This window comes from Sapajus apella, unplaced genomic scaffold, assembly GCF_009761245.1.
Source record: "Sapajus apella isolate SASKATOON/1434 unplaced genomic scaffold, GSC_monkey_1.0 scaffold135, whole genome shotgun sequence".
NCBI lineage: Eukaryota > Metazoa > Chordata > Mammalia > Primates > Cebidae > Sapajus > Sapajus apella.
This window is the reverse complement of record NW_022437075.1, coordinates 519,321-537,424: the sequence shown is the minus strand read 5'-3', so window position 1 is coordinate 537,424 and position 18,104 is coordinate 519,321. Positions and strand designations below refer to the sequence as shown.

Below are 18,104 nucleotides of genomic sequence, written 5' to 3'. Positions count from 1 at the left end.
GGTTCACTGCAACCTCTGCCTCCCGGGCTCAAGCGATTTTCCTACCTCGGCCTCCTGGGTAGCTGGGATTACAGGCACCCGCCACCATGACCAGCTAATTTTTGTATTTTTAGTAGAGATGGGGTTTCACCATGTTGGCCAGGCTGGTCTCAAACTTCTGACCTCAGGTAATCCTCCCACCTCGGCCTCCCAAAGTGCTGAGATTGCAGGCATGAGTCACCACACCCAGCTCTTCCCACCAATTCTTATTAGTTAAAAGGAGAACAAGTTAACTATATTACTTTGAGACAAGGTCTGTCTCCCAGGCAGGAGTGCAGTGGCTTGATCTTGGCTCACTGCAACCTCGACCTCCCAGGCTCAAGCCATCCTCCCACCTCAGTCTCCCAAGCAGCCAGGACTACAGGTGTGCTCCACCATGCCCAGCCTCAACCTCCTCAATCAAGTGCTGAGATTACAGGTGTCAAGGCTCTGCATCTGGCCCAGTTAACTATACAGTGGAAAAACTGCACTCTGACCAGGTGAGCAAAGAGAACATCACTGACAGGAGGAATGTGGACACTATACACCCTGAATGGGGTGGTGGAAGGTGCACACATGCAGGCCATGGGGTAAGCAGGGTTGAATGTTAATGGGTGTGGGTCTGGGTGAGGGGGTGTGGATGATCTGTGCATTATTTTAATTCTTGTGCCTTTTAAAAAAATATGTAGTTATTTCCAAATTTAAAAAAAAGGCATAGACATCTGGCTGCACACTAAATGAGACAGGAAATGGGAAACTCAACATGGAGGGCAGGGCTATAAGTAACAAATGACCATCACCCACAGCCTGAGAGCTGACTGGGACACATCATAGGGGATGCTCCCTGTAGCAGTGCAAGAAGGTGAGCTCACAGGTTCAGCTGAAAATGAGCTGACAGGGTACAATTTAGCCTTTTTCTTACCAGAGCCACACTCAGATTAGGGCTTAGGGGTGGATAGGCTAAGAGGAGAACTAAGCTTAGTAACTGTTGCAGAGACAGGCACTCCAAGCGACTGACAGTTCCCAGGCCCAAGTGACTGGGGGCCATAGGATCATTTCTCTCCAAGGATATGTGAGTAGTGTGTCATCTCCCAGATGAACAGGTGTGGCCTTCCCCACATGCTCCAAGGGGAAGTGAAGCAAGTGTAGTGAAGAATGAAGCTACAAAAGGGATGGAATCTGGATCCTTGAATCACTGCATGGAGCAAAGTGTAAACCAATATATAAACAACAGCAACATTAACACAGGACAATGGACTGTGAGTGTGTGTGTGTATACATACACACACACACTTTTTTTTTTTTTTTTTTTTTTTTAGACGGAGTCTCATACTGTTGCCCAGGCTGGAGTGCAGGGGTGAGATCTCAGCTTGCTGCAACCTCCGACTGCCGGGTTCAAATGATTCTCCTGCCTCAGCCTCTTGAGTAGCTGGGACTACAGGTGTGTGTAACTGTGCCTGGCTAATTTTTTGTATTTTTAGTAGAGACTGGGTTTCACCATATTAGCCAGGCTGGTCTTGAACTCTGACCTCATGATCCATCCACCTCAGCCTCCCAAAGTGCTGGGATTACAGGTGTGAGCCACCACACCTGGCCCATGAATAAATATTTACGTTAAGCCTTTGTGATTTGGGGGTCATTACAACAGACCACCTGCTTCAACACAGTGGCAGAAAAGAGGCACCAGTTTCTGTATCTATAGGGAGTAATTAAGGTTATGCGCAGGCAATGGGAATAATACTGTAGTCTGAGAATAAATGCAATCAATCAAAAGATCACCTTATGTAGCCCAAAGAGTTTAGTCTCCTTTGCTCAGACAGACAGATCTTTATTGGTGTTTTCAACCATTTTGATTACAACTTCCCAGCAAGAAATACGTCTTACATTGCAACCAGTTCTCTTATTTAGATGTATGGCTGAAAAGTTTCACAAAACAGTATTTGCCTTTACTACATGATGCATTCTAGACTATTTTATTCTGCTTCATTGCTGTGTAATGCTGGTGGCCACCTGATAATTGATTTCACAATTTACTAATGGGCTGGGACCCACGGTCTGAAAACCCTGCATTAGGATGCAAGCATTTCTGTAATCTCTGAGAGCTACTCCATACAGGTAAAGACACATGAGGTAAACTAGGAAACAGCTTCTGCTTTTGCAGATTAGAAGTGAACTTGACATCACGCAGGGAAAAGGCTAAACAGATGACAAAATTTCCACTTGAGCAACCCTGGGGAGCGCAAACGGGAGGAATCAGGGCAAGGGTGACTTCAAAAAAGCACTGGCAGATCACGCACTTTAAGGCAACTCTACACTGCACAATGTCAAATAACCTAGCATGGGGCGGCACTAAACGGCTGCAGGAAAGCGGGAGTCTTCTTCCACATCCGGCGGCTCCCCGCGGATGTAAGCACTGGCCCAGGGTGTGTTTACAAAGAGGTGAGGGCTTCCCATGGATCCTTCTCTTTGGGAGCGCTTAGCCTCAGGAGCTGATTCAGGGCACAGGCAGATGACATCCACAGACACCACAGGAAGCCGCCACCCAGGGGCGTGGAAGGGCCTGATGACTCTTGGGATTCTCGGCCGGCAGGGTGGTCCCTCTGGGACAGCACAGTGGCTCACCTCTGCGCCTCTGGGGGTGCGGAGAGAGCCTCATCCTCCCTGCTCTCTGGGGGCCCGCCCACCCTTGCCCCCACCTGGGCTTCACGGGTGGGCGGGTAGGGGCCCAGGATGCCACCCAGCACGTAGCCTTTCTCCTTCTCGTGGGTCTTCTGGTGCTCAGCCAACGCCAGGCTGAAGTGGAAGGTCTTCCAGCAGCCCTGACAGGCGTAGCGCTTCCGACCGCTGTGGTTGCTGTGATGCTCCATGAGGTGCGAGAGCCACGCAAAGGCCTCCCCACACTCGCCGCAGGCATAGGGCTTCCCTCGGGACAAGCTCGGCTCATCAGCCCCTGGGCCCTGCCCTGCCATGAGCTCCGCGCTGTGGCTGGCGCTGGAGACACCCTCAAGGCCCTGCCCATCCCCATCCTCGGGGTGTGGCCTCTTGGTTCCCAGCCTTGCCGCACCCTTGTCCAGGGCTGGCTGCCGGATGACAGACTGCCTCTGCGCTCCGGAGGCAGAGCCAGACTCTGCATCCTGGGGGTCCTGGAGGTCCTGGGGGTCCTGAGGGTCCTGAGGGTCCTGGGGGTCCTGAGGATCTGGGGCCTTCCCAGGCTGCTCTTCCTCTTCCTCAGCAGTGCCGGACAGGGGCTCCGCAAGGGCATCCCCTGGGGGCGCCTCCGTAGGCAGCTCCTGTGTAGGGGCAGCCTCCTTGCAGGGGCACCCAGCACTCTCCTGACGCCTCCCGCCTTCTGGAACCAGGTCAGAGCCACAGCGTGAGTGGCCCTGCCAGGGCCCTGGGGCAGAGGACTCAGCCGAGCCTCAGCTACTAGAACAGGGCACAGTGGTCCATGCTCTGGACCCCTGCGGAGCTCAAGCTGACAGCTGTTTGGAAGCACTGCTGTCCCTCCCAGGTTGCCCAGAAGCGCACGCCCCACGCCTGCTGCTGCGTGTGGGACCTGGAGGCCTATAACAACAAATGCGACCGACAGGACGGGAAGGACAGCCACACTGAACGCAAGCGCTGGAAACCATGGCTTTGGAGGTCTCCACCCTGGCCACCAGCTTGGCCACAGATGCGCGATGCAAGCAGAGCCTGCTCAGAGCACACCCTCCTGCAGGGCTCCCTGGGGCCCAGCTGCCAGTGAGGAGAGCAGGGTCAAAAGATATGGCCAAGTCCCCCAGCAACAAGCCCCCTGTTGACAGGCACCCGGGGCCCTCCAGCCCAAGTCCACCTCCAGGTGTTCTCACTTGTGTGCTAACAGAGAGCCTCCAATGGGGCAGAACGGCCACCCCCGGGATCAGTCACCCACAGATCCTGGCAACTAACATCGCTGCTGCTTCTGCTGACCCAGTCTTGGGGTGGTCTGTCATGCAGCAAGATAGGAGGGACGTTACTGGATTCCTGCCTCACTCTGACACGGTGGTGGGGAAATGGTGAAGCAGTCATTACTGAGGTCTTTGCTGGGACTGATGGCACTGCGTGGGACCCCTCTGCCTCTGAAGAAAAAGTGAACCCCAACAGCCCCAACACCAATTCAACCCAACCTCACCTGGGAGGCGGCTTCCTTGTGGATCTCTTTCCACCAACCGGAGCTCCTCAGTGTCCAGTCTGGAGGCAGCGTCAGGCTGGGAAAGCTGATACCCTGAGTGGGGTTAAAAACCAAGTAGTAAAAGAGGCACCAACACAAAGTAACTGATGGTCCTCATGTGTCGTGGGCCCGCCAGGGAAGGCTGCAGCCTACCTCCTCTTCTCTGCACTAGGACCCCCGCCAAAGCTAAGTCCTGTCAGGCCCATGGACAGTGGAGCAGAGATGGCGAGGCGGGAAGGGTGACAGGGCAGGCGGAGGCAGGACTCAGGGAAAGCAAAGCTAAAGATGTGACATTAAGAGTCTGAGCAGAGGGCCTCCCTACAAGGAGGGTTTCTGGGGCAAGAACGTCTACGAAAGAGACCCTTCACCACGCCATGCAGGTAAGGATGTCTCTGGCAAGGAGGGTGAGAATGTCAGCACCTTGTGGCCAGGAGGCCTTTCGAAACTCCGAGGCTTCAGTCCTACAGGCAGGGCCAGGGCAAAACTCAGATGTTTAGACCAGAAAAAGTGGGGGCTTTGGCAAATAAATTCAAGCTCAAACACGTGGCAGTCCAAATCCATGTAAGACATCACAGTGTCCCAGCCAAAGCCCCTGGGGTCAGTGTCCTATACCAAACCCTGTGGAAGGGGATAGGGAGTGGGGCATGAGCCCGAGGCAAGTGAGTCTCACCCCACAGGAGCAGCTTCCGGTAGCTCTTCAGGTTCTCCTCAGCAGGGTCCAGGTGGCCCCACTCCCCCAGGTTCTGAGGATCCTCTGGAAAGGACTTCAGCTTCTGAAATAGCAGTACAGCCATGGCTGAGACATTCCACCTGCCCTAGAGAAGGGTGGACCCGCCACAACCCCACAGCCACAGGGGCAGGCTAGCAGCCAGCCCCAGCCAGGGGCCCAACCCAGGTGCCCTACAGCAGGCAGCCCCCTGTGCACCCGAAGACTCCGCCCTCGAGCTCCCACCAGGGTGGGTTCTGCTGAGTACTGGGGACGGGCATGGGGATGCCTCTAAGCTGAGGCCAAGTCCCCTTACCCTTGGGCTCACACTGACCCACCTGCTCGGCATTGGCAAGGCTGGCCTCTTCAGTCCTTGCTTCCCCAACCCTCCTCTGTTCCAGAAACAGGGGGTCCGGAGAAAGCCAGGCTAGGGAGAATGAAAGGCAGAGCTGAGGCAATGAGCTCCCTGTGGCCAGGTGCCCCAAAGGGTCAAGGAGCCTCTGCTGCCTCCCACACAGACCCCAGTGTACTCATGTGACAGCAGCATCCAAGGCTCAACAGACAGTGCATCCGTCGCTGATTTACAAAGCAGCATGCCTGTTCAAGTCCCACTAGATTCGTGGAAGTCTTTTTTTTTTTTTCTTTTTTCCCTTTTAAAATGAGACAGAGTTTCGCTCTTTTTGCCCAGGCTGGAATGCAATGGTGCCATCTTGGCTCACAGCAACCTCGGCCTCCTGGGTTCAAGTGATTCTCTTGCCTCAGCCTCCCAAGTAACTGGGATTACAGACATGCTACACCACATCCAGCTAAATTTTGTATTTTTTAGTAGAGACACAGTTTCACCATGTTGGTCAGGTTGGTTTCAAACTCCTGACCTCGTGATCCGCCCACATTGGCCTCCCAATGTGCTGGGATTACAGGTGTGAGCCACCGTACCCAGCCTGGTTGGTTGATTTTTTTAAAACAGGGTCTTGCTCTGTTGCCCAGGCTGGAGTGCAGTGGCATGATCTTGGCTCACTGCAATCTCTACTTCCTGAACTCAAGTGATCCTCCTACCTAAGCCTCCTGAGTAGCTGAGACTACAAGTGCACACCCAGCTAATTTTTTATTTTTTTTGGTAGAGACAGGGTCTCCCTATGTTGCCCAGGCTGGTCTTAAATACCTGGGCCCAAGTGATCTGCCTGCCTTGGCCTCCCAAAGTTCCGCGATTACAGGCATGAGCCACTGTGTCCAGCCTTTGTGGAAATCTTAAAAAGCAACGCCACATAGTGTTGGCCTGTATGCGGGCCAGTGGGTGCCCCCTCATGCTGGTAATGAACAGCCACAAAACTTCTGGAAAACCACGACAGTTCTACTGTATGTGAAATGTCAAACTCATACGCCATTTGCCCAGTGGCCCTGAGGACCCCACTCAGTGACCAGAGCCCCACATATGGGCATGTAAGTCAGGAGGTGTCATGGCAGCTTCACCCCAAGGGGCAGAGAGTGCACCTCTAGGATGGGGACGGGCTGAGCAGGTGGATGCTGGGCAGTTAAAGAGCCAGACCCAACTACAGCACCCCATTTGAACAGCAGGCACTCAAACACAGCACATCACACACAGGGAGCCCGACGCCAGGCTCTGAATGTGCATGTGTGATGTGCAGGCAGACATGAGTGAACGTGCACCAGGACACTTGAGACACTTTATTTGTAGACAGTACATGGTGGGGGGTTGGGAGATTCCTCTTTTCTTCATGTATTGATGCTTTTTCACTATTCGTGTTAAGTACGGATGATCTGCGTATTCTCTGAAGACTAATTTAATAAACAATGATATGTCTAATGTTCAGAGGAACTACAAGAGGAAGTTCCAATGACAGCATGGACCCTGGGGCCCCTGCCTCCCTGGGTGCCCTCCTGCCCTCTCCCAACCATAGGCCTCTGCCCACCACCCCACTTAAGGCCCAGCAGAGGCTGCCAGGCTGGCTGGGCACTTACGTGTCTCAGAAGGTGGTGGGATCTCCCCAGCTCCAGGCTCCTGGCTGGGGCTTGCGAGCTCGCCTGGTAGCAGCAGGGGGTCCATGTGCCTCTCATACACTCCATCGCTAAAAATTGAGGATGAGCCCGCAGGGGAGCCCAGCAGCATCCCTGTCAACAATGAAGGGACCTGTGACCCCAAGAGGTCAGGACATGTGCCAACAACAATCACACAGTTAAACCACAGGGACCTGCAGGCTTCAGTGCCCCACCTCTACCAGTCCTGCACCTCATCCTTGGACCAGGAGATCTCCGGCCTGCTAAGTACCTAGAATACTTACTCAGTTAAGAGGCTGGTCCTTGCCCTTGAATGCCTTCCCTCATTCTTCTAGCTTCCTTACATCTAGAAGGCAGATGTGAAGGCAGGAGCCCAAGCACTGTCCTGGCCCCTGAGGCAATCTTGAGAGTGATGCCATTGGGTAGGGTGGTAGGGCCTGGCTCACTGAGGACCAAGAAGCTGCCTCACCAGTACAGGGAACTTATCTCAGGCAAACCATGGCTGGAGCTTGGGCTTTCCAGGATCCCCTCCCCATCTCCCCTGAGTCATGCTTCTCCTCTGGGGCAGCCCACCTGGCTCATCCAGAACGTCAGCCAGGCCCTCTACCAGGGAGGCTGCCTTCTTGCAGCTCTCAGGGTACTGTGCCACTACCCAGGGCCGGACCTTATCAGGCAGGATGCCCAGGAACTGCTCCAGCACCAGCAGCTCCAGCATCTGCTCCTTGGAGCGTGCCTCAGGCATCAGCCACTGGCGGCACAGCTCATGCAGGCGGGCCAGGGTCTGGTGGGGCCCGGCAGCCTCCTGGTAGACAAATTCCCGGAAGCGCAGGCGGGAGAACTCCAGGTCAGCAGGGGTCCTCTCAGGGATGGTCTCAGGTTCCTCCTGCTGGACTCCAGCTGCTAACCCTGGTGTGGGCAGATCCGGTGGGGTTGGGGAGCTCCGAGGGGAAGCAAACGCCTTCTCCAAAGGCAGCATCTTTCCAAAACTGCACTGGAAAATGCGACTGTGTCTAGCCAGGGACAAGGTGGCTCCAAAGGAGAGGTGTCAGCAATGACCAGATGCCCAGGGGGCTTAGGTGGTGCCAGAGCCCACAGACCTGCAGAGGACACGGACAAGACAAGAGCCTTGCGTAAGGCCAGAGCATTGCCACCCCAGCTGCAGAAGAACAAAGCCACCATACCCAGACTTCACACAGAATTATTTCCAAGAAATCCACTTGTTAGGCATCAGTAGAACCACAGTGTGGAACTTGAGTAGATAAAAAGTAGCATCAAAGTGGAGGGTAACTCATTCTGTGCATTAGCAGAATTTTTAAATTTTTTTTGAGACTGAGTCTTCCACTGTCACCCAGGCTGGAGTGCAGTGGCTCAATCTTGGCTCACTGCAACCTCTGCCTCTTGGGTTCAAGTGATTCTCCTGCTTCAGCCTCTCGAGTAGCTGGGATTACGGTTGTGCTCCACCACGCCCAGCTAATTTTTGTATTTTTAGTAGACAGGGTTTCACCGTGTTGGTCAGGCTGGTCTCAAACTCCTGATCTCAAATGATCCACCTGCCTAGGCCTCCCAAAGTTTTGGGATTATAGGCAGGAGCCACTGTGCTCAGCACCATTACCAGAATTTTAAAAAATCAGTCACGAATAGGATGAAAATGAAAAATTACTTGACAATCTCTATATAAACCTAGATGTAAAAACTTAAAAATATTAATAAACACATCCTAACCATGCATGGTTTATGCATTCTGCTGGATTTGCATTTATCTCAGAAATGCAATATCTGTTTACATTTAAAAGATATGTTATGTGGGCTGGGTATGGTGGTTCATGCTTGTAATCCCAACACTTTGGGAGGCTGAGGTGGGCAGGTCACTTGAGGTCAGGAGTTTGAGACCAGCCTGGCCATTGGGTAGGGTGGTAGGGCCTGGCTCACTGAGGACCAAGAAGCTGCCTCACCAGTTCGGGGAACTTATCTCAGGCAAGCCATGGCTGGAGCTTAGGCTTTCCAGGATCCCCTTTTTGTTTCCAGGCCAACATGGTGAAATCCTGTCTCTAAGAAAACGAAAATTAGCCAGGCATGGTGGTGAATGCCTGTAATCTCAGCTACTAGGGAGGCTGAGGCAGGATTGCTTGAACCCTGAGGCAGAGGTTGCAGTGAGCCAAGATCATATCACTGTACTCCAGGCTGGACGACAAGGTGAGATCGTCTCAAAAAAAAAAAAAAAAAAAAAAAAAAAAAGATATTAGTTCCTAATAACATGAAGAAGCTAGGTGTCAAGATTGTTCCTCCAGTTAAAACCACAACCAATCTGAAATATAATTATTTAGAAAAAAGCATAGGAAGTGGGGGGCCCACTCCAGAGGCCAGTGGACAACCCCCATTTATGAAAATGGTACAGATGGTGGGCCTCCACCAAAGCATCCACAGAACCAGATGGGAGGGGCAAGAAGTACCCAGGAGCAGGGACAATGGGGTGGAAACCACACTGACTGGGAGAGTTCTGGTCCTGCCAACCTGTGTCCCTCCCCCATCTGAATCCCCACATACAGGGCAGCCCCATCATTCAAGTGGAGCCAGAATTCAGGATGAACTCTCTTGATTGTAACTGTACAGCAACAGTGAGCTCACTAAATAGAACCCAGCAGGTCACAGCTGCCCAGGCCTCCAGTCGGCCTCAGGCTCTGATGTCACTGGCTATGGACACATAAGGATGTGAACTGCAGTTGTCCAGCTTCTCCCAAGATTCGCCTGGGTCTGAAGGTCCAGAGCCAGCTGGCAGGGGACTTCCCACAGCTGCAGCCGGAACGTGTCTGAGCAAGCCCAGTTTTATAGGGAAAAACCATAGAGTAAACCACACAAGACCAGGTGCTGTGAGCTCTTCTCGGTTGCCAGGTTCTGCTCTGACTGTGCTACACCAGGATATGGGGTGCAAAGACCTCACAGCTGTAGGGTGGGGTGTGTGATTCCACAGAAATGAAACATCCAGAACAGGCAAATCTAGAGACAAAATGTACATCAGCTGTTGCGAGGGCCCGGGGTTTGGGGGAATGACGAGTGACTGCTAATGGGTACAGGATTTCTTCTTTGGGTGGCGAAAATGCTCAACTGAGTACTGCATACTAAAAACCAATGAACTGTCCACTTTAAATGGGTAAACTTCATGGTATATAAATTACATTCAATAAGCTGTTTAAAAACAAACAAACAAAAAAGGGGCAGGCACAGTGGCTCATGCCCATAATCCCGGCACTATGGAAGGCCAAGGCAGGCAGATAACCTGAGGTCAGGAGTTGGAGACCAGCCTGGCCAACATGGTGAAACCCCCTCTATACTAAAAATACAAAAATTAGCCGGGTGTGGTAGTGGGCACCTCTAATTCCAGCTACTCAGGAGGCTGAGGCAGGAGGATCACTTGAACCTGGGAGGTAGAGGCTGTAGTGAGGGATGATCGTGCCACTGCTACATTCCAGCCTGGGCGACAGGAAGAGACGCTATCTCAAAAAAACAAACAAACCCCCCCCCCCACCAAAAAACCAGAAGTTTGCACAGAATCAACTATCAACCTCTCCCTCTGTGGCTAGTAGCATTTAAAGGAGGCGATTATGAATGCAGAACTCTTAGGTGCCATAGGAAGACATTCTACACAAGCTTCCACATACCTCAAGCAAAACAGACCCATAATATGCCATCATTACCACCACCACACCTCTACCTTTTTTTTTTTTTTTTTTTTTAGAAAGGAAGTCTCGCTCTGTTTCCCGGGCTGCAGTGCAGTGGCGTGATCTTGGCTCACTGCAACCTCTGCCTCCCAGGTTCAAGCGATTATCCTGCCTCAGCCTCCCAAGTAGCTGGAATTATGGGCATCCGCCACCATGCCTGGCTAATTTTTGTACTTTTAGTAGAGACGCAGTTCCACCATGTTGGTCAGGTTGGTCTTGAACTCCTGACCACACGATCCGCCCACCTCAGCCTCCTAAAGTGCTGGGATTACAGGAATGAGCCCACCGCACCCAGCCCTACCTTTTTTAAACACATGGTCATACTCTTGTCACCCAGGCTGGAGAGCAGTGGCATGATCATAGCTTACTGCAGCCTCAACCTCCTGGGCTCAAGCAATCCTCCTATCCCAGCCTCACAAGTAGCCAGAACTACAGGTGCACATCACTTACACCTGGCTAATTTTTTTTTTTTTTTTTTTGAGACGGAGTATCACAGTTTCCCCCAGGCTGTAGTGCAGCAGTGCAATCTCAGCTCACTGAAATCTCTACCTCCTGGGTTCAAGCAATTCTCCTGTCTCAGCCTCCCGAGTAGCTGGGACTACAGGTGTGTACCACCACGCCCAGCTAATTTTTTTGTGTTTTTAGAGACATGGTTTCACCATGTTGGCGAGGATGGTCTCGATCTCCTGACCTCATTATCTGCCCGCCTCGGCCTCCCAAAGCGCTGGGATTACAGGCATGAGACACCGACCCAGCCACACCTGGCTAATTTTTAATTTTTTGTAGACAGGGATCTCACTATGTTGCCCAGGCTGGTCTGTAACTTCTGGACTCAAAGGATCCACCTGTCTTGGCCTCCCAAAGCACTGGGATTACGGGTAAGAGTCACTGCACCCAGCCCCACCCTTTTGCTACCTCATAGGTCTGAGCTCTCAACTGGTGCCTCTGGGAGGCTTTTCCTCTCCACTCCTTGTATGCCCCCACCTGACACGTGCTCACTGCCTCCACCTTTTACTTGCCTACTGACTGCCATCCCTACTGGAATGCGTACCCAGGACAGCAGGGATTCTTCACAGGCAGGTCCCTGGGCCTGGGTAGAGCTGGCTCAGTGTGTGTAGACTGCACAAAACAGTGCAATTCTGTTGAGGGGTGTGCTGGCTGTACCTCATTTGTTTTTGGCTGTTGTGGATCCTCATGTCCATCTCTGCAGCGTCCTTTCTGATCTATCTAAAGGACATATGGAGAAACAAGATAGCTAGGGCACAGGGGACAATCTGACAACCGTCACCTACTTACGGCAGCCCCCACCAGGGTGCCCTCTCCTCACACACTCCACCCCCTGCCAAAGACCCTCAGACCTGAGCATCTGCCCGTTGTGTGGCTGAGCGCTTTCTCATGATTTAATTTCTGAGGCTGGGTAAACTGCCCACTCTCCCGTGACTTTTTCTTTTCTTTATTTTTAAAAAATAAAGATCGGTTTCACCATGTTGGCCAGGCTGGTCTTGAACTTCTGACCTCAGGTGATCCACCCAACTCAGCCTCCCAAAGTGCTAGGATTACAGGCGTGAGCCACCATGCCCAGCCTTTTAATTTTTTTTTTTTTTATTTTTTTTGACGTTTTCTTTACAGCTCCTTCTGTGAACTAGTTAATGAGTTCCCTTGTCTGGCTCCATCTTGCCACTGTCCCTATCTGTGCCTTGTCTTTTCACTCCGTGCTGTCCTCTGGTCACAGGCAATGTCCGAATTATTTCTTACTATCTAATGCAACCTTTTTTTTGGAGATAGAGTCTCACCCTGTCACCCAGCTGGAGTGCAGTGGCAGAATGTTGGCCCACTGCCACCTCTGTCTCCTGGGTTTGAATGATTCTCCTGCCTCAGCCTCCTGAATAGCTGGGATTACAGGCACCTGCCACCACGCCCAGCTATTTTTTGTATTTTTAGTAGAGATGGGGTTTCACCATGTTGGCCAGGCTGGTCTCGAACTGCTGATCCACCTGGCTTGGCCTCCCAAAGTGCCAGGATTACAGGCATAAGCCACTGCACCCAGCCTTCAACTATTTTTTAAACTGAACTTTTGAGTTCAGAAAACCACTTAAAAAGGGCTTCTTACCCTCAGGATTAGAAATACGTATTCTTGTTTATCCTCCTAGAACAGAGGATAGCAGATTTAAAAAGCCAGACAGTCTCAGTTTCAACTACTCAACTCTTTCTTGTGGCCAAGTAGGCAGCCAGAGCCCTGTGTGTACCCACAGATTTGGCATGTTCTTACACAACCTCATTTACAAAAACAGGTGGCTGGGCATTGTGGCTTACACCTGTTATCCCCGCACTTTGCAAGGCCAAGGTAGGGGAACAGTTTGAGCTCAGGAGCTCGAGACAGCCTGGGCAACACGCCAAAGCCTTGTCTCTACAAAAAATACAAAAACTAGCTGGGCACAGTAGCGTGTGCCTGTGGTCCCAGCTACTCTGTAGAATCAAGTGGGAGGATCACCTGAATCCAGGAGATCAAGGCTGCAGTGAGCTGTGATCACAACACTGTATTGCAGCTTGGGTGACAGAGTGAGACCCTGTCTCACAAAAAAGAAAAAGAAAATTAGCCAGGCATGGTGGCACACACCTACGGTCCCAGCTACATGGGAAGCTAAGGTGGAAGGACCCCTTGATCCCAGGAGTTGGAGGCCATAATGTGCCACCCATAATTGTGCCACTGTACTCTAGCGTAAGCGACACAGCAAGACCCCATCTCTAATAAATACAAACAAAACGGTCACTGCTGGCCTGCAGGTGGGTATGCTGGCCAGCTGGAACCCGTTTCAGGCTACCATCATCTGGAGCCTCTCCGGATAAGAGGCATGATGCCAGTTCTACCCCACTGGCAATGGAGGCACAGAGCTCTACTTGGTGTATGGACAGAGGTATGGTCCTGCAGGCATGTAATTTTGGCTTTCTTAGGACACCAGAGGCATGCACACCTTGCAGAGAACCTGTCTCCACAAAGGACACTGTGAGCTCCATATGTGTGTGCACAGAACCTTCCCTCATCAAAACTTCACAATGCCAGGGGGGTAGGAAGCAGGAGCAGCCCCAAGGTGCAGGTGGAGAAACAGAGGTAGGAGGCAGGCAAGCACTAAGGCTGGGACCCCACCTGCAAAGTGACACTGCCATTCATCCTTCCTGCTCCAGGCTCATAAGCCCTCCTTTTAAGAAGCCTCCTCTGAGGCAGGAGAATTGCCTGAACCCAGGAAGCGGAGGCTGCGTTGAGCCAAGATGGCGCCATTGCACTCCAGCCTGGGTAACAAGAGCAAAACTCCGTCTCAAAAAAAAAAAAAAAGAAGCCTCCTGACAGCTCCCCCTCTAGCCCTCATGGGCCTCCACAACGGTCTGGCAGATCCCAGCCAGCCCCCCACCCCAGACCCTTCTCCTCCTGCTCCAACTTCCCAGCTATGAGTATGGTGGAGGCATCGGGGTCTCAGTAGAATAAACAAGGGTCCTCGGCCACTGGCAGGGGTAGGGAGGACGGGACACACTCTGGCTGGGCCACTGGACATGTCAGTGGGGGACACATGTCAGCCCCTGGGGACAGGCATGGGACCTCCTTTCCTCTGTGCCCTTCCCCCTCACCATTGCAGGCTGTGGGCCTCTCTGGGAAGCCACCTCTGCCTCCCCTCCCTGCATTCACCTGCAGAGAAAACCAGAGCCTTCCATGGCAGCAGGATCTCCTAAAATGCCCAACTGCAAGAAAGCTGCTTCATCCTGTAAAAACAGCCTCTCCATGTTCATCTCCCTTCCTACGGGGACCGAGGCTCACAGCCAGGAGGACAGGGCCATCTCAGGGGCCTCCAGAAATCTCTGGCCCTGTGTTTGTCTTCCTGCCTCCTTCAGCCCCATCCCTGGCCAAATTGTTACGAGGACACTCAGATATCACCAGGGCAGACGTGGCGGTGCACATCTATAATCCCACAGCTTGGGGAGTCTTAGGCAGGAGGATCCCTGGAGCCCAGGAGTTGGAGGCTGTAGTGAGCTATGATTGGTCCCTGCACTCCAGCCTGAGCACTGAATGAGCCTGTATCTTAAAAACAAGAGAGACACCACTGGGACCCTTTCCTGTCCACAGCCTGCTTGAATGAGGCCACACCTCATTGGAGTCTGGCTTGCTCACTGGGCAAACCTCCACCCCCACCCCCCAATCTTGGGACTGTCCAGAATTTTCCTCAGATGGGATTTTCCTAGAGCCCACCCACCCCATCCTCAAAAAATGAAGCAGTTTGCACAAGTCTTTAGCCAGTCCTTTAGGCTTTGTGCCTCCCAGGAGGCTTGGAATGCATAGGCTGAGGGAAAGAGTCACAGTGGGTGAGGGTTGGCTGACCTGAGGGGTCCCAAGCCTGGCGGGCCCCCAGAGTCCTGCAGCAAATCCCCTTCATCGGGGGCTGAGCAGAGCTCAAGACTGGTCTGGCCCTCTTCGGGCCCAGCCCTGGCCACCTAAGGATTATTCATCATGGCTCTCTATCCTGCCCCACTCATGGGGTCTAGCAAACCACCCTATGGCCTCAGGCCTGAGGATCAGCCAGGGAAACACAATGCATGGGGCATAGGCCGGTAGCCCCAGGGACTGCCCTGGCTTCATCCAGAGATCACTAACTCATTACAAAAAGGAGAAAAGGTGCTTTTAAAAGAATGAAAAAACATGAAGTGAGGATCTTTGTTCACATCTCAGCTGCCTTTTGTGGTCCCTGATCCACTCACCAGGACAGACAGAACCAGAGAGATGTCCTGCACAACTGGCCCAGGCTCCCACAAAGCCCAAGGCCAGGAATGCCCAGGAAGTCACAGATTCAAGTATCATACAGAGAAAACAGCAACTCCATGTGATGTGTGTACCTGCTCTCACTCCAGAGCAGGAAACCATCTGCAGGACACAATGGGATGGGAGAGGTGACATGGAACTAGGTATGGTGTGACTGTGCCACTCAGCCTCCCCCAGGAGTCAGCAAGGACACTGGTGAGTATATGGGAAAGTGGAGGAGGAACAGACAAAAATGGGGGAAGGAGCAGGGGCACGGAAAGCCAGATGAAGGGACTCGTTGGGGGGGATATTGGGGAAAAGGAAGGAGCAGGGAGTGTGAGAGAAAGGAGATGGGGGAAGAGTGATGAGAGGTTGAGAGTCAGGCCCCCACCCCAAGCTTCGAGTCACACTTGAAGCCCAGTACTCCCACTCTTGTCTCTCTCACGAGAGGGGTCTTGGGGTGGGCGCAGGCACCTAACTCAAACAGAACCCATCCCCAGGTGACTGGGGAGAGGCGGGATGTCCCAAGGGTGGGGGCAGCAGAGACAATGCCCATCCCAGGCACCCCTTTGGTCCCCATATCCTCTACTTCTTCCCTGCTCCAGCCCAAGTAGCCATGGCCTGAACAGCTTCCCCCCACCCCAAGGACACCCTCACACCCTAAGTCCCGCTTCGTTGCCTCCTTTTCCCCTAAGGAGCCTACCCCTCCCTTCTCCCCGTTCAGGAGCCTTCCCCTTCTCCCCTCTCAAGAACTTCCCCCTCCCCTTCCCCCACGTCCCCCACTTCCCCATCAGGAGCCTCCCCCTCGACACACTCCCCCTCATCAGGAGCTGCCCCTTCCTGGTATCCCACCCACAGGGTGCCCTAAGAGCTTCCTCTCCCCGAACCTACAAGGGATGGGGGTTTCACTAGTTCCCTACCTGCCTGCAGGGCCCCCTACGCCCTCCCAGCACCCAACCCCCAGGAGAGGACCTCTCACTGACCCAGATGTCAGTCCCAATCCTGGGGGACCCGGCCCCTCCCCGCACTCCACGGGAAGGGCTCTCAGACCCTCGGCCTCCTGGACGCATAGCGAGGGGCTCGCACCCCAACCCCGAGGACGCCCCGGCCCCTTCACCCCACGCTGCTCCCTGAGGCATCCTCACCGTCTGTCCCGTCGGGGTCGCTTCCTGACCTCCAAACTGCGGCCCCGGGACGGACCCACCTGCTGCGCAGCTACCCCAGACCGGTCCCAGCCGCCTGGAGCCCCAGAGCGCGATGGCGGCCGCCAAACTGCGCCTGCGCACTGGGCTCTGCCGCGGACTACGATTCCCACAATGCCAAGAGACAGTGCCCGTGTGGGGGGGAGCGAGCAAGGGAGCCGTGACAGGGTACATGGCCAATCAGACGCGAGTGTGCCACCCCCCCCCCCCCCCCCCCAGCGTCCCGCACAACAGGCGCCTGCGTCACTTTCGGCACCACGGCAACAAGGTAAACAAGCGCATAAATAATAGACCCCTGACAGCCAAAGACACAGAGAAACAAAGACCGTGAGAAACAGAGACAAAAAGACGCGCAGACCGGAAAGGAGAGAAGCATGAAGACCCACATACATGGAAAGGAAGGGAGAGACCAGCTCAGGCTCAAGAAAGGGAAAGACCAGCATGGGCTCAAGAAAGGAAGAGACCAGCTCAGGCTCAGGAAAGGGAGAGACCCAGAGAATGGGACAGAGACCAGCCCGGCCTCAGGAAAAGAAAGATCCAGAGAAGGGATGTACTCGAGGCTAAGACAAATCTGAACAGAGATACAGAGACAGAGACGGGCAGACCCAGTACTGGGGAGATAAGAGGTGGAGACCTGGAAACGCGCGCTAAAATGGGTTTTGCAGTTTCAGGGAGTGGATAGAACTCAAAGATTACTCACGCCAGGGCTTCAGGAGCTGCTGAAATGAGGGCAACGTGAGCGACAGCTGAGGTGAGGGCTTTGGCAAAGCCCCTTACAAGTGTAACCACCTGGAAGGCAGGGCAGGGCCAGGAGCTGCTTCCCAGATACAGTTTTCCAGATAGAGGCGCTTATGAGGAAGCCACTTTGGTCGTTTTCGTGTGACTGATTTTTAAAATGTTTATCTCAACGGTTTATATATTTTAAATTTACATACATCACACACACTTTTTTGGTACTCAGCTCTATGAATTTTAACTCATATCCACCAACAAACTCGGGACAAAGAATAACTCCACTGCCCAAAAATCCTCCTGCTACCTCTTGGTAGTCACTCCCTCCCCACCCATAACCCCAGACAACAGCTAATCTAAGTGGTCTGCTGCTACCATTTTGCCTTCACGGTGTCATATAAGTGGGATCATACACTATGTGGCCTAGTCAGACTGGCTTTTTCACTGAACATACCTTTGAGATGCACTGAAGTAGTATCTATCAACAATTCATTCCATTTTTTGATAAGTAGTATTCAGTGGTATACAGCAGTTTAAACATTCTCCCACTGAAAGACATTAGGGTCATTTTTAGTATTTTGCTATTAAAAAATAAAGCTGGGGCCGGGCGCGGTGGCTCAAGCCTGTAATCCCAGCACTTTGGGAGGCCGAGGCGGGTGGATCACAAGGTCAAGAGATCGAGACCATCCTGGTCAACATGGTGAAACCCCGTCTCTACTAAAGCTACAAAAAATTAGCTGGG

At 53.0% G+C, this 18,104-nt stretch overlaps 1 protein-coding gene across 7 annotated transcripts in view; it reads right to left on the bottom strand.

Moving 5' to 3' along the window:
- Window positions 1-1,798: 1,798 nt before the first annotated feature.
- Window positions 1,799-18,104, bottom strand: part of ZSCAN18 (zinc finger and SCAN domain containing 18) — a 49,089-nt gene continuing 32,783 nt past the window's right edge. For 3 of the 7 annotated variants that reach the window (XM_032263269.1, XM_032263270.1, XM_032263271.1), the window contains exons 3-8: window positions 7,503-8,026; window positions 6,894-7,043; window positions 5,252-5,340; window positions 4,878-4,980; window positions 4,169-4,261; window positions 1,799-3,367 (exon numbers count right to left, since the gene is read on the bottom strand). In XM_032263269.1, coding sequence (XP_032119160.1) covers window positions 2,637-3,367; window positions 4,169-4,261; window positions 4,878-4,980; window positions 5,252-5,340; window positions 6,894-7,043; window positions 7,503-7,905 — 1,569 coding nt within the window. In that variant the 5' untranslated portion in view covers window positions 7,906-8,026 and the 3' untranslated portion in view covers window positions 1,799-2,636. Of the gene's footprint in view, window positions 3,368-4,168; window positions 4,262-4,877; window positions 4,981-5,251; window positions 5,341-6,893; window positions 7,044-7,502; window positions 8,027-11,809; window positions 11,846-16,573; window positions 16,819-17,816; window positions 17,911-18,104 lie in introns of those variants that run through there. The other 4 variants (XM_032263272.1, XM_032263267.1, XM_032263268.1 and 1 more) reach the window with 4 other exon arrangements.